The sequence below is a fragment of the Tasmannia lanceolata genome, unplaced genomic scaffold (assembly GCF_043159265.1).
Source record: "Tasmannia lanceolata isolate RefF3 unplaced genomic scaffold, GAP_Taslan_0.1 ptg000005l, whole genome shotgun sequence".
Classification (NCBI taxonomy): Eukaryota; Viridiplantae; Streptophyta; class Magnoliopsida; order Canellales; family Winteraceae; genus Tasmannia; species Tasmannia lanceolata.
In genome coordinates, this window is record NW_027518682.1 from 18969245 (window position 1) to 18986243 (window position 16999).

General features: G+C 38.3%; 2 protein-coding genes and 1 pseudogene across 2 annotated transcripts; 1 reads left to right on the forward strand and 2 right to left on the reverse strand.

The window, feature by feature from the left end:
- The first annotated feature begins 1069 nt into the window (after positions 1-1069).
- On the forward strand, positions 1070-9332 carry LOC143877842 (calmodulin-like). Its single transcript, XM_077380106.1, has 4 exons — positions 1070-1228; positions 3922-4079; positions 8711-8791; positions 8934-9332. The coding sequence occupies exons 1-4, from the start codon at positions 1153-1155 to the stop codon at positions 9066-9068; spliced, it is 450 nt and encodes a 149-aa protein (XP_077236221.1). The 5' UTR covers positions 1070-1152; the 3' UTR covers positions 9069-9332.
- A 624-nt stretch (positions 9333-9956) lies between these two features.
- LOC143876410 (DEAD-box ATP-dependent RNA helicase 21-like) lies at positions 9957-10670 on the reverse strand (annotated as a pseudogene).
- Positions 10671-15723: 5053 nt separating this feature from the next.
- Positions 15724-16497, reverse strand: LOC143877841 (zinc-finger homeodomain protein 11-like). Its single transcript, XM_077380105.1, has one exon. It carries the CDS (start codon positions 16425-16427, stop codon positions 15870-15872), a length of 558 nt encoding a protein of 185 aa, XP_077236220.1. The 5' UTR covers positions 16428-16497; the 3' UTR covers positions 15724-15869.
- Between the last annotated feature and the right edge of the window lie 502 nt (positions 16498-16999).

A 16999-nucleotide genomic window follows, 5' to 3' on the forward strand; every position in this document is an offset into this window, starting at 1 on the left:
AAAAAAACTAGTCACCATTTCTAATAACTAGGGGTGTTCATTATTCGGTTATAACCGAATAACCAAACCGAACCGAATTGGTTCGGTCGGTTCGGTTCGGTTTCGGTTTTTTTTGTTGGAAATTCGGTTATTTGGTTTTGGTTATCTAAAAAAAAAAAATTGGTTAACCGAATAACCGAAATTATGGATAAAAACCATATTTTTTCAAAAAAAAGTGCTAGTGTGCACTCCGTAGGATGGTCAAAACCGTCAATTTGATTGATCACAACTTAATTAGGGTGTGCTCAAAAAATCATTTTGATCGGATGATCCTAGCCCTCCGATCCGAATAACCAAATTGCTAATCGGTTAGGTTTTTAGGAATTTCGATTCGGTTTCGGTTACCGAAATTTGATAACCGAAATTATTTCGATTTATTTGGTTCGGTTATAACCGAATAACCACCCCTGCTAATAACAACCTATGATTTTGATGAAGAATACGATTTTATTGTTGAAAAGAACTCCAATGTTAGAAGGTGCGCGACGATAAAACTTTATAGTAATTAATCCTTGTTGAGGGTGAGTGGTAAGTTTACAGGAAGAAAACCCAATTGAGGAAAGGAAGAGAAAAAAGATGCCTAGAAAAAGGGGACAGGGGAAGTCGTAAGCTAAGCAATATTTAGTTCATTTTTATGAAAATACCCCACCTTTAGGACTTAATATAAGAAATATTTTGAGGTTATTTTAGTGAAAGGACCGGATCGTGGCTATCCATCGGATTTTTTTTCCATGTCTTGATCACGATGATCCAAAATATATCTATTAAGGTTTGGATTCGGACTATCCATCGGACCGTCTGGGTGCATTGACACCCTTTGTGGCAGACTGTTAATGCATTTTGACGCCAAAATCACTTTACAAGGGGTGCGAATTATCCTACGGGGGTGCGAATTTATCATCACCCTTCAGTAAAATACTAACCTGGCGTCCAAAGCCATGCGCGATGACTTTTCAGCCGTCGGATCAGCGACACTAACACGCGTTCTCAGTACGCAGCCCGATCGTCGAATAAATAGGGTTCCACCTCTTTTAAATCAGAGAAATCGCTAACAGAAATCTGGTTTTCATTGCAAGAAAATTGTGCTGGTCGTTTGAGAAGGTTACAGAAAAAATGGCAGAACAGCTAACGGAAGAGCAGATCTCTGAGTTCAAGGAAGCTTTCAGTCTCTTTGACAAGGACGGAGACGGTATATTTTTTCATCTCTTTCTCTCGTTATTGATCTTTTTACTCTACATTCCTGAAGCTTTTTTTTTTCCATCTCGAAACCCCAAAACAACTAGGTTTAGGTTTCTAGGGTTCCAACCGATGGATTTCTGCATAGTATGTTGCCGATTCGTTTTGAAAGCCTTGATTCATGGAGAGATTGAGGATTTCTGTTTTCGGATAGGTTTTATGATCTTTCATTATTTAATGTGGCAGATTTTTGGTTACTTTTTTTGGATTTTAGGTTTAAATTCGAATGTGGATCTGTTCGTGTGGTTTTTTAGGCGATTGTTGCTGCGATTACTCTGCCTGTTCTGAAATTTTTTCGCTAATTCTTTCGTAGATTGTCTGTTTCCAGTAGATCTGATGGATTTCAGATCTTAAATCAGCGAATGACGGATCTGAAGCTGAACTACGTTAGCCACGTGATTAGGGCTGATCACTGATTTTATTTATTTATTATACTCTTACAATTACAGTTAAATTAACAGAGCCAGGGCCTCCTTGGATCACCCTAAAACTATTTGCATACAATCTTATTTGCATATAGTCTTATTTGCATATAATCTCGTATGCAGATAAAGGTAGCTTTATTCCATTTTAAAATAAAAAAATAAAATAAAAATAAAGGTGGTTTTATTTCTATCTAAATTAACAGCTTCCGAAGTGGATATTATTTTAGGATAATCTTATTTACAAATGAGCACAAATTTTGGATTAATCTTATTTGCAAATGAGCACAGATTTTGTGATAATCTTATTTGAAAATTAGCACAGCTTTTTGTTGTATTAAAAGAGGGACTAAATTGTCTTTGCCTATTTGCATATTTCTTATAAGATCAATGTTTATTATTATTATTATTTTTTGGAATGACATGCTTATTTTTATGTTCTCTTTGGCAGAGTTTCATGTTTCGGTATGCATTTCAGTCGTTACAGAAATGGAAACATGTAGGTTGCATACGGAAATTTTGGTGAAAACCCTGTAGACTGCTACAAATGATGGATATTTATGATAGAACTTTAGGAATTCTTATAATATATACAAGGGATTTGCTAGCGACCATCGCATAAGACATTTCGTGGATAGGCTGTTGCATGTGAGAGTAGCCACCTTAGATGAATTAAATGAATGAAGACAACATCTGCTGAAAAGTGAGCCTTTGTGGCTGCTCTCACATGCAACAGCCCATCTGCGCAATTCCTTTTGCGACGGTCGCTAGCAAATCCTATATACAAATATACTCTAAAAACTATCATTAAAGCAAAAACACTGTCTATAATGGCTTAACAACATAAAAAGCTTGGGCCTATTTGATTGCAGGATAGATTTTCCTTAGATAACACCTTGTCTCGGACATATAGAAAACTGAGATGAGTTGGGAGGCATTTTCCCATCTCTCAACCCTTTTGGCGGTATTGGCAATCTGACTCACCTCATCATTAATTTCATCACTCAGAAAGAATCAATCCGCATTGAAAGAAGTTACCTGCGCTGTTTGTTTAAGATTATGACAACCAATTGTGAGTGCCAAACAAATTATTGGATTCAAATTTAAACCTAATTTTGAGTCCAATGATTGGTTTGGCATTCACAATCTGTTGTCATAATCGCAAATGAACCAGGCCTAAGTAAGACGCGGGCCTGTTTGATTTTAAAATAGATTATCCTTGGATAACAAGTTGTCCTGGACATACTGTTGTCATGGGACCATTCATAAAAAAGAAGACTGACTGTGAACTCAACAATAATCATTGTGGTAGTAAACTCATCAATTTAATCTCTCAATTCTTACTGGATCTATTTTTGCCAAATAAAAATTCACGAAATAATTTGATCTATGGACAGATTCATTGTGGTAATGGTCGTAATGCCAGAGGAATCATTACCCATTGCCACCGGGCGTGGATGGGGAGGTCATAAGCATCTATGATCTATACCGTAACATGGCCAATCTTTCCGGCTAAGGAATGATAAATCTTTCTCCTATCACATGAATCAAATGTCTCATTTCATCCGGGAAAAGCCATCTCTTTCTCAACAATGCCTTCATCATAAAATCATATATTTTTGGAATGAATCTTTTTTAGTCACAGCATACTCTCTTTCTTGTAATACCATAATAAAATATTTGGATTATGGAGACATTTTAACTGACACAATAAACAGAATGGCAGTTGTACAGGCTTTTGTTGTTCTACATTTGATTCTATTTTGGTAGCAAAATTCGCTTTTTCTTTCATAATTTATCTCTTGCTGTTACAATTATTTTTGGGCTCTTGACAATTTACTAATAATTCTCGATCTTGTATCAATGAACTTTCATCAGCTAACTGCTTTCTGGCACACGATGCTGTTGTGATTGGTTACTGTTAATAAGATCTCGAGTCGCTCACATTCATTCCAAAATGTCCACATTTCCTGAAAATTCAAAATTGGAACGTGTTTGGAGAATATGAAGCTGCTCTGGCACGAATTCTTGAGGTTCTGGAAACCAAACAGGATCAGAATTCGCATTTGTTTATGAAGCTCTTGGAACCTAACACATTCACCTTTTGTGTCTGCTCTTCCTTTAATAGTTAATTTATCCAGCACATCTATTAATTATTGTTATCCTCATGTTAAGCAATATTTCTTCACTTGCTAATATACGTCTGTTCTTCCCCTCTATGTAGGCTGCATTACTACCAAAGAATTGGGTACTGTGATGAGATCTCTGGGGCAAAATCCTACTGAAGCTGAGCTCCAGGATATGATCAACGAGGTTGATGCTGACCAAAATGGAACAATTGATTTCCCAGAGTTCTTGAATTTGATGGCACGGAAAATGAAAGTGAGTATGCCTTGCACACCCACACCCCATATTTTCAGTACCTCAGTGTGAATTGTGATTTACTCCATATAACTCATGTTTCTGGAACTTTAGTTGGCTTGCTGATGTGTTCAAGTGTATAAAGTTTAAGGTGCTTAAAGTTTATAATGTTCTTCTAATTTTGGGAGTTCATAAATGCCCACTCTTTTGTAGCATACTTTTAAAACTGTCTGCACGTATACTATGAGAATGTGCTCTTTGGATTAAGTTTTCTGTTAATGCTTTGAATATTCTTCATTTTATGGACTATTCTTTTTTCTTTATTTGAATGATTTTATGATAAGGCTTTTATTGGACTATTCTTTCCAGTGGAATTATTTAACCAAGATGAGTGATTTTTGGAAATTAGGGTCTTACAATGTGTTATGACGAGGGTTGAATTATCCTCTTTTGGTACAGATCACCAACCCCAACTTCTAGTATTGTGAATTTGAATGTGTGGTGTGGGTTTTTGCATGTGAGTTGTGTTATCATATACACCTGCTTGCCCATGGCTTTGATGTGCACTCATGTGGATGTCTATATGTGTGTGGTTTGCATGTTTGTGCTTTTGCCAATAAATAATTGGACCATGTCATTCATTTATATTTTGAGTCCTGGTTTGGTAGTCCTTGGATTTCTGAATGTCTAAACCATTCATTTATATTTATGTGTGTATACGTGTGTGGTTTTCGCGTCTTTGCTTGTGCCAATAAATTATTGGACCATGTCATTCATTTATATTTAGAATCTTGGTTTAGTAGTCCTTGGAGTACCAAGTCATCTACTTTTCCCCAATCTTAGCCATAGCACTGTATAGTGTGATTGCAGCCAACCATTTGATCGGGTGCACTGTGAAGGGGCAATGGTAAAGAAACCCACAAATATGACGAACTTAGCGTATGATCATAGGCAAATACACTTTTAAGTAGAATGTCCGATGTTGAACTGGCAAATACACGGTTTGTGTGTTTGTGCTGTGGCCATTCTTGCTGGGTCATGTGAGGCGAGTAGATGACAAGTTCCAATCCTATAACTTAATTTCAAGAAAATAAGTTGGCCATTACAAACGTACAATAAATATGTACTTTTTTATTTTCTTCTTAAAATTGTTTGCTGGAGTACATTAGGACTATCTTACGTTCATTTTCCTTTTCTACACGGTAGACTGTCTCTCATTGAGGAAGAGCTTGATATTCCCTGTTATCTCTTCTTGAAATGCATTATTTTCCATCATTTCTACACCCAGTGTAATGATGGGGATAAGAATCTATGCATTACTGATGAATATTACACTTCACTAGTTTGTGGAGTATAGGCAGGTTTGTGAATATGGATCGACAAAATACATTGAGAATATTCCATGTTCTTTACCTTCTTATATTGTATTGATTATAATTGAACAAGACCCTTATATATGTGTGTGTGTGTGTGTGTACGTGCGCGCGTGCGACCTAGGGCTTGCGGATGGATTCCTAGGAACTCAGGAGCTATATATATATATATATATATATATAGAGGAATATGTTCGGGCGCTCAAGCTCTAATAAGGAATGGTGCGCTTGAGTGCACCAATCACATGGGTCCCACAATTTCTGTGAGGATCCAAACCATTCATTTGCAAGGGACTATCATAGATAGGGTGTGTACCAAAAATCAGCTCCATTGAATCATCCTAACCCCTCCAAAAGTGGAGGGCAAAAATGGGCAGATTTGTGGTCTGTCCATTTTGACCTCCACAAATGGATGGGTTAGGATGATCCTATGGAGCTGATTTTTTGTACACACATATCTATGTAAGGCCCTTTCTAGTGAATGCTTTGGATCATCCTAACAATGTGGGCCTCAATGGTTTTTGAGCTCAAGCTCACGAATATGTTCCAACGCTCAAGCTCACAATCCTTTTCCTCATATATATATATATATATATATATATATATATATATATATATATATATGTATATATATAAGGGGAAAGTGATTGTGAGCGGCCCCTCATATAAGCTTATACGAGGTGACCGCTAAAACCATGGTGGGCCCACATTTTTGGGTTGATCCGAACCGGTCATTTGATAGGCCTTGGCGTAGATAAGGGGTGCCCAAAAAATCAGCTCCATAGGATCATCCCAACCCTTCGTACTGTGGAGGTGAAAGAGGGGAAAATGGACGGGTAAGTGGGCAAATTTATACCCGCCCTTTTTCCCCTCTTTCACCTCCACAGTTCGAAGGGTTGGGATGATCCTATGGAGCTAATTGTTTGGGTACCCCCTATCTATGTCAGGGCCTATCAAATGACCGGTTCGGATCACCTCAAAAATGTGGGCCCACCATGTTTTTAGCGGTCACCTCATATAAGCTTATATGAGGGGCCGCTCACAATCACTTTCCCTATATATATATGAGAATTCTAAGCACGTGCTTAGGGAGCTCCCTAAGCACAAGTGGCTTAAAAAGCCACCGATTGGTTCGTATGGTGGGTCCACCTCTGTGGGGTCCACAAAAAGCGACCAATCGGTGGCTTTTTAAGCCACTTGTGCTTAGGGAGCTCCCTAAGCATGTGATTAGAAACACTTCTCTCTCTCTCTCTCTCTCTCTCTCTATATATATATATATATATATATATATATATATATATATATATATATATATATATATATATATATATATATATAGCAGAAGAGAAAATGAGAGAATTATTTGATTCTCCCAAAATTCTAATAGAATTACACATCACTTTTTTTTTGACTTTTTTTAACAAAGGCACCCATTCAACCCACATATTTTCAATCCTACCCCCTCCTTTATGCTTTTTAACAAAGGCACCCATTAAAGCCACATAATTTCAATCCTACCCCCTCCTTTATGCTTTCGTAATAAAAGAAGTGGACAAAGTCAACATAGTGACGTGTTTTCTTTACAAAATTACGGATTGGATACATATGTTACATAATACTATGGATTTTTGTGAACATATTACATAATATTACGGATTTAGGACGCCTTTCAAAATATTGACGAATTCCGGGCACCTTAAGAAGATTATGGAAACCTCTATAGATTGGAGGGCTAGGATCAGCCTATGGAAATGATTTTTCGGGCACAACCTATTTCTGTTGTGTTCCATCACATGGACGGTTTGGATCAACTTATGATGTGATCCGTACAATGGGTTTTTTACTAGTGTGTGTGTGTGTGAGCAATGATAGATACAAGGGAGCCCGTGCATAAAGAACTGCAAAAGGGCTCTTCATTGGATCCACGTCATTTTCATTTACATTTTAAAATCAGTTACATTTGATGACGTGGATCCAATCAAGAGCCCTTTTTTGGCTCTTTATGCAAGGGCTCCCTTGTATCTATCATTCCTCTCTCTCTTTCTCTCTCTGTATATATGAGAATATGGTTTGTGTGCAGCTGCACATACAAGCTATCTATGCATGGCTGCACAAACCATAGTGGGAGCCACATTTTTGGGGGGATCCAAAGCATTCATTTGGAAGGCCCGTCCATGGATAGGGTGTGTACCAAAAATCAGCCCTATAGGATCTCCTAACCCAATCAAAGTTGGAGGGGAAAATGGACAGACACTGTTTCTGCCCATTTTTCCCCTCCACAAATGGCAGGGCTAGGATGATCCCAAAGGGCTGATTTTTGGTACACACCCTATCTATGGAAGGGCCTTCCAAATGAATGCTTTGGATCCCCCAAAAATGTGGCCCCCCCATGGTTTGTGCAGCCTTTCACAGACAGCTTATCTGTGTAGCTGCACACAAACCATACTCTCTCTCTCTCTCTATATATATATATATATATATATAGAGAGAGAGAGAGAGAGAGAGAGAGAGAGAGAGAGAGATGCAAACTAGGGTTTGCAGATGGATTTCTTGGAATTCAGGAGCTTATAAATGGTTTCTTATTCAATTTTGTAGTAAAAAACATACCCACAATTAAATAGTAGCACATAATAGTCAATAGACAGCCAAGGCTATAATAAAATATATAGCTTTGAGATTCATCGTCAACTTAATCAACTAGCCAAGTGAATCGCTAAACAATAGATAGTATGGCTAAGAAATAAGGTCAATAATTACTCATAATTAAGTCCCTAAACAAGTCTGCCAAACAAGGAATGCTTGATAGGTAGAATGAACATTCTTTTAAGCATCCCTTTTTAAGATCCTGGTTTATCTGGGATAACTGATTAAGCTGCTGAATCCTAATCCTTTACGGGTTATTTTGTAGTTGTTCAGGCTTTCTGTTTCATGTGCTTCTAGCTTATGCCTTCGGGCTTGATAGGGTTTGTCATTATGTTCTTTATGGTATGTATATTTCCTTACCATTCACATGAACGTGTTCCCACGCGAGAACTGGAATAAATGCTCCTAATTTTGGTTGATCTTTTCTCAATCTTAGGCCTGTCTTGTAGCCCCTTCTGTTCATATTTTCGAACATGTGTATTTCCAGACTCTTTGGCCAGTTGGTTATATCTTTCATTGTCAACTAACGTGGGGCTAGATTGAGTATCTTTGCTCATATTTCTGTTCGGTCCCTGTCACAATTCATTGCCTACTTTGGCTATATATTTCTAACATCTTCAATGTCCACCCTCAAAGGATACTGATTCTGAGGAGGAACTGAAAGAGGCCTTCAAAGTTTTCGACAAGGATCAAAATGGTTTCATTTCTGCTGCGGAGGTAAAACTCTGTGCTGATGCTTTACTTTCCACATACTTTCTTCATTATTAGTTATTATGCACTATTAATTTTCCAAAAAAAAAATTATGCACTATTTATTTATTTTTTATTGAGATACGAACTGGCATGAAAAACCCTGCAGCTGCGACATGTGATGACCAATCTTGGAGAGAAATTGACGGATGAGGAAGTCGATGAGATGATCCGTGAAGCGGATGTGGATGGTGATGGGCAGGTGAACTATGAGGAGTTTGTGAGAATGATGCTGGCTAAGTAAAGCTGGCTAGTAATTGACACCAATCATATTGGAGTACTGTCTATATTTCAAAACTTACAGCTGCGGAATGTTTTTCATGCTTTCCTTCTATTACATAGTTTTGGGGAAAATGGATTGCTAGACAGTATCATTTGTTATCATTTGCGGAGATGATCTCCTATGGATAGATTCTGATGGTAATCTGACTCATGGAGAAGATATGTCCGAAAGTTCTACTTAGTTATTTTTTTGCTACGAATCAACCATTTGATTCAGACCATGATACATTTTTCTTGACTTGTGCTTGGATGTTCGTAATAGGCAAAGTCTAGTTATTGGTATGCAGTGGAATGTAGGCTAAGTTATGTGAAGAAGCAAGGTCAGTCTTGAGGAAGGGTGAGATGCATTTATGAGCTTCTTTTTCTTAGAATTAAAGTTCAACAAAGAAAAGAAAGAAGAATGAAGTTTGAAAGCATAACATGATTCTCAATGACAAGTCGGTGAGGACTGGGGAAGCATTAGGCTCTCCAATTCTGCAAATCCCTACTAGGATAGAAGAGCTTTGACTGATCTTTTATTTTGAAAGTATCATCTTCTCCAAATGGTATCCAAAAGAGATAAAAGTGAAATTTCGACGGATCAAAAAACAAAGCAAAAGGATAAATGAACAAAGAGGATGAGTTAAAACTACAAATGTTTCAATCATACCAGCATGAAAACCTACTAATTAGGTCACATTGATCCATAAGCAATGACGCCTTATGTTCCTTCTAGGAAAAAACAAAAGCAACTTAGGAATTCACATTCTAGAATCTGAAAGTTTTGCTTCACATAAAAACAGAGAACAATTACAAGTGTACTATGTACCATATCTTACAAGGACAATTTGGCTTCTAAAACCTGAATTCCTCAGTGAGCAAAGACAATATCATTGCATCTAGGCGGTCTGTGTGGAATTGATGCCGGCTTAAACTTGGAGGCCTCATGTCTCGCCAGCTCTGGAGGCACCCGGCTGTTGCTATGAAGAAGCATTTGCTTAAGATCATAAAACACATTATGTGTCATGCAGAGTCAAGAATGTGGTCGCTACACCCCTCTTCCCAGCACGTCCTGTTCGACCAATACGATGCGTGTACTTGTCAATGTCCCCCTGGCATCTCATAATTTATGACATGGGCAATGTCTGGTATATCAAGACCACGCTCCGCAACATCAGTTGCAACAAGAACAGCATACATCTTGTCCATCACGCTGATCCTGCTTCTTCCCACCATGCAATGTCGTCACCCTGTAACCGGATTTATTCAATGCATTCGAAAGATTAGTGGCAGATTCTTTTGTATTGGTGAAAACTATTGCCTTCTTTTCTCCAAGATCATTCAGCATCTTCTGCAGCCTCGACATTTTCTCCGATTCCTTCACCATGAGCTCAGTCGCTTTCCCTGCAGTACCAAAAGTAACCACAACAGGGTTCCTCAAATACTTTTTTGCAAGCCGCTCAACAGCAGGGGGCATTGTTGCGCTGAACATGTAAGTTGTTCTATAAATCTGTTTCTCATCAAGCTCTTTATCTTCATTCTCTGGTATAGAAATTAATACAAAAGTTATTTCAAGTAAAACCATGCCTTAAGAACTAAACTATAATAGATACATCACTCTGGTATAGAAATTAACTAGAAAATGCTGACCAAGTTAAGCAAATTTAGACACATCAGTATGTGTAATATGTAATGTACAAGTACTTGAAGCACTATCATACTCACAAACATAACCCCCAACTGTGAATACTATAAGCCATCTTGAAGCCTTCAAAAGGAGGACGCTATTTCTCCCATCTTTTCATCCTTTTCATCAAAGTGGTGTCAACCAAGGAATATTCAGCTTGTCTTCTTGATGCAAACGCAACTTTTGCTAAAGATAACTACTTGGAGATAAAAACTCTAAGATAACTAGGCCTTCTAAGGACTCTCTTTTGCTGGAATTGCTAGAAATCTGACGTGTGACCCTTAGTAAAACTTGTGTTTGCATCGCTATTCTTATCTAGAAGAGGGCCTCAAATTTCTCATCCCTTTTTGGCAGATGAACTGACCATATTCGATAATGCGCAAATCGACCAAGCCTCTAGGCTTAAAATTAACATAGCTAAATCTAACATAACTTCTTTCAACAGTTTACATCTTGGACATTAGCTAGCGATTACTTGAATAATGCCTACACACTTGCAAAGGGCTTATAAAATAAACTGGAAATACTAATATGAGAACACGTTTGGATGGGGAGAAAGTTTTTTCCTAATTTTTTTTCCTTGGAATCCTTTAATGATTTTTTTCTTTGAAAGTTTTGTATCGCTCATACTTCAATATTTTGGAATTTTAATTTCTTAAATTGGTGGTTGATGATGGTTAACAGAGCATAGCAAGAAACACAGAAATGACCGTTTGGGATGGAAGATGGAATAAGAGGGCGTGAAAGTGGCTACCAGATAATGTCAGCTGCCACATGCATGTGATGGCCAAGCAAGCTTTCAGGGTCATATCCCATTAGGATTCCATTCTAGTCAACGGGTGATCGGCCATATCATCATCTAAGGGAGTGGCATTGGCCATATCATCATCTAAGGGAGTGGCATAGTAGGGGAAGGAGGTTGAATGGGTGAAAGTATTTCCTGAAAAATTAGGCAAAAGTAATGCTGAGGAAGTAAATGAAACAGGTGATAAAAGATTGTCGACTCAGCCTGGAATCAGAAGATTGTTGGGACCAAGTTGGTTTTGAAATAGTGATTCTTTAGGAGCAATGACTGCTTACCTTTAGAATCCTGAAATGGAAGTATTAACACTAGGTTAAAATAATGATAATTGAGATAAAACATCATGCACAAATAGAGACAAGAGAAATCATGAACACAATTTATTAATAGAATTGGATTTGGAGTACAATGGTAAGAATAACATGACAAATCTTATTCGAATTCTATCCACATGATTTTTTTTTCACAAAAGAAGATTTTCATGATTCTCCTTCAACTCGTGCCTTTTTGGTCTCCCTCTCCTCCGGATTCGTCAACCAATTTTGGGTGAAGATCTACGCCAATTCTCGAAGGGTCTCTCTTTGATGCCCGCAAACTCAGTTTTTCAATGGTTCTCTCTTCTCCATACGCCTGTGAGGTGTTGGGACTCGAGTTGACATCCATTTGTCATAAGCACCAGTGGAATTAAAGAAAGAAGATCACTAGATGATGCTGACACTGCATTCTTTTCTAGCGGTTGTTTTGTAAGTGGGTTTTGGCACCGTTGCTCTTATTGGGTGACAGTCTAAAACATAATCAAAACCAATTTTATTGTTTGATTTTAATGAAGCAGATCGATGATTGTTTTTTGAGTTAAAAAAGTCTTGCCTCGGGTGTCATCTTTTAATCCAAGGGAGAGGGGGTTTGTCTCTCTCCGCCCTTTATTTCGACGGCGGTCGGGCATCATTACTCAGCTCTTAATATTTAGTAATCCACATTTGAGGCACCACACAGAGCTAATGTAGCTTGGCGCACTTTGGCTACTAATTTGATGCGACTTGTGACAATACAGTCATGGGCCCATACAAGCCACCTGCCACGTCACTACATATGCCTTTGTCGTCTTTCCACAAAAACTTCAAAAAAAATGGGAAAGCAGTACCGAATAGTGCCCACTTTGAGACACCTGTTTGGCGGGGAGGCATGTAACTTGTAAGCGAGCCATAGGCCAATGAAATCACGGCAATTGGAAAATCCTAGCCACTGGATCAACGTGATTTTACCCTACTAAGCTTTGTTTAACTCTCAAATCTGATGACTAAGATAGTTTGTCTTTCTTCTTTACAAAAAATGTAAATACACACATGCTTTAGTATTGTTCCCAAATCGCCCCTTTAATGTTGCACATATAACTACATATTAGTAGGGGTGCAAATGGACCCGATAGTCCGATAGATCCAAAGAATCCAGATATTAATGGACACGATTAGGGCATCGTGGTTCAATTGGTTGAGGCTTTGTATCTCAACCTTGGGGTGGTAGGTTCTATCCCAGCTTAGCTACCAAAAAACATTATTAGGGCAGCGTGGTTGGACTCAAACCCTGTTCATCGGAGTCATATCTTAAGGTCCGAAATTATTTTGGATTGTAACCAAAATGTACCCACTAGATCTGATGAAGCGTCCTAGATACCGAATGGAAAGTGCAAATTTATGATTTATGAGGACGATACCCCCCCTAGCTTCTTCCATCTTCCCTCCCATAACCCTAAGCATCAAGCAAACTTCACTCAATACTAAGAAGGGCGTGATAGTTAGAGCGCCCTTATTAATAGGATAGTTACCTCTTATCAGTATAGTTCAAGTATTACCATTGTGCCCCAAAAATGAGTCTAGAGTTGCCAAATCATCTTATTGTTTAAATAATAATTGGAAGCTTGATTCTTTTATCTATAGTTACAAATTGAGGTACATAGTATAAGGGTACAATAAGGCTTGCTGCTTGCTTCATGAATAATATAGTGCTAGTGGGCACTGTACAACTTAAGTAGGACCTCAGATACTCTGATTTAAAAATTAGGATCCGAAAAGTAATATGACTGAGAAGGGCCGGACCGTAACAAATCGCTATTAAGATATAGATGGATCCTATACGAGACGATTACTTGAGACCCCTACCATGGAGGGTTATGTTTATCATTTCATCAAAATAGTAGGTTTATTCTTAACAAAATAAAAATGAGGAATTAATGTTAAACTGAAGGGCGCCCTTACAAAAAACCCACCGCAACCCCATTGGATCAACATATTTTTGGTAGGCAAGCTGGGATCGAACCTACGAGCTCAAGGATGAGATACAAATTAAGCCACAACTGTAGAGCTACAGGCCCAACCCCCACTGGATCAATATCATCAAGATCCATTATAATAGCACTAAAATTTTTAAAAGTAATGGAATAATTGATGCACTTTGGTAATATGGATCCAATGGGGCACTCTTGCAGCTTGTTTTTGCAAGGGTGCATTTAAGTCTATCATTCTGCAAATAAAAATAGTTATTTATGTTGAGATAAGTGTTTTGAACTACACAAACATGATTTTAGTGTAAGTCCTACTAGTGAGCTTAGTGTAACCAGAACTAGGACTTTTAATTTAAGTATAACTAGGGCTTCTAATTGACTAACTTCTTAAACTACACAAACATGATTTTAACTCTACTGGAACTAAAATTCATCCTACTTCGGTTCCTCCTTGCAAGATACATGCCAAACGGAGTTGTGCTACTACAAGCTGATGAAGCGTTGCAGAAAGGGTAAGCTACTAGCTACTAAATGGGATTTTGAGGTAGTTAACAGGCCGTGCCTAAGAACCAACACACACAGCTCAGATGCCTATTTGAAAATTCCTTAGAAGTAGGAATCTTACCTCGGGGTGCCGCTCCCACCTCGGTACTTCGATTCGGCGCTCCTTAGGAAGGAACTTCGAGGGAGCGCGACCCCAAAGAGACGAGAACCGCTCCAATGACGATATTAGCTTGCTTCTATTACTCCATAAGTCCCAGCATCACCAACTTCCTTGCATTAAACTCTTCTAACTCTTCAAAGCACTTCGATTTTTTGATGTACTTTAATTTTGAAAGATACATATGAAAATGGTTAGAAACTATTATTTTTTAATGTACTTGAATTTTGAAAGATATGTAAAGAAAATATTACATACACGCTCACATGGCACTCCCAAACTTAAACTCTTCTAGACCCCACACTTCCCCGCCCCGGCTCCCGCCTCCCCCGCACACACTTCGTGCTTCTAAGGAAAATTCACAAACTTGATAGATGTAGGGAAGGAATTGTTTTAGATATTTGGATTTTTTTTCCCTACACCAAATTACTGAAGTCTCTAACCTGAAATATTTACCGTAGTCATTAGTAGAAAGGGCAATGACACCTAACCAGGTAACTCCCTTGTTTTTGTTTTTTCACTTGTTTAAATATGTATTTAACCTGTTTTCAATTTTGTTTTTAAATATATTTTTAATCTGTTTCCCTAGATTTTTAATCTGTTATCAGGATTAATTTTCAAATCTACTTTTAATCTTTTTTATGTTTGCAAGAGTATGATACCAGCTTTACTAGCAAATGTAGAATTCCCATCCACTTTTCATGCATTCAAATTCTAATAGTCTTTACAAGACAACCAAACAACACTTATTGAAGCCTCGTGAAGACTACTTATATACAGACACTTCACTATTATTAGACAAGGAGGTGACTCGACCACTCCTCCAGTGGGACACAGATAAAACAACCAAACAAACATATCATCCTATCAGCTATCAGACATTCAGACGTACAAAGATGGGGCCATCCTCAATCTTAGCCCTCTAATTCATAAAAAATTGCCTTTATGTCGTGGTGGCTTTATCAATAAAAGGTCGGGATCATTTAATGAAAGGTCCTCACCTGTACTTTCCTTCCCATATTTTCCCTCGGAAGTAGGTCGGATCGGACACCAAATAATTCCATCTCCTAAAACTCAGGGATGGGTGTACGGTTACCAAAACAAAGGGAAACGTAAAACTCCATCTCCCATTTTGTTACCACCCTTTGAGAATGACACGTCCTTTCTTCTAAACCATTGAAACCCAGTAAAAACTAAAACTTATTACAGTAAAAGAGTAAATAACCAAGACGTGGTTAGAATTAGATCTAAGGTGAAAATGAAGAACATCATCATCTCATCATACATAGCTTCATCTTTTTTCTCCACGAATATTATGAGAAAAAAAAAAAAAAACTAAAAAAAAATTGAAAATCTCTATTGAAGAGACATTGCACTGTCAGTAGCAGAAGCAGAAGCAGAAGCAGTAGCAACAACACCAGCAAGAGAAGATGAAGAAGGAGAGGTGGGTGTGTTCTTCTTATGATTATTATGCATCCACACCTTAAAAACCTGTCTAGGCACACCAATATCTCTACAGAACCGTTGGATCTGCATCTCATCTCCATGTTCTTTCCTCTGCATCCTCCATCCAATTTTCTCAGCAAACTCTAACATCTTTTCCTTTTGCTCTGTTGTAAACTTGGTTCGAATCCTCTTTCTTCCACTACGGTCAGACTCGTAAGACTCAACTACGGAGAGATTTGTGTTACGTGGGAACGAACCAGTTACTACTCCGGAGGTAGGGCCCACCATGAAGACTTTCCGGTGGAAGTTACGGTGGCATCCGCACGCGGCGCACTGTAGTCCGCCGGCGGTCGATTCGTCGGAGGTGAACTCACCGCAGCCGTCCGTTGCGTAGCTCCCTAGGCTGGCTGCGTGGTTCCGCAGGCATTCTCTGTAGCTCTCGTTTGGGTGGTCCGCCTCCGACTCCATACCCCTCACCCCTCTCTCTCTCTTAGCGCTCTCTTACAAGCTTATATTTCTGGTTTTGTGGAAAGGTCATATTGGGTTTTTGCCCCTTAGGGGTTTATATATCACGAAGTTGCCACTGATATTTTTGTGGTGGGTGGGCTTGTGTACTTACATGTCTACAACAAATGCACCTGAGTGGCATACCTCGTGATCTGTGGGGCCCTTCACTAGGACAAGATTGTGATCATATATGATTCTTATTATCTTATCGGACGGATTGAATATGGCAATGCTCAAATCTTTTACTCCTTAATAGCCTATTGGAAGAAACAGTCTTCGGATTAGGAATGAATCTCTCTATGCACACCTTGCGTTATCTTCTTCAAAGATGAGATTTAGAAAACAAGGAAATTGGGAATTGAATTCATGTCAAACTCATGAGGGTTGTCCCAATATTGTCTTATTTACAAGTACATCACATATTGCCGTTCCCTAATATCTCATAATGTTATATGGGATATGCACGGACATATATGCACATTTAAAAATAAAATTTATAGCGTGGCCCATAAAATTCGATGATCCAAACTATT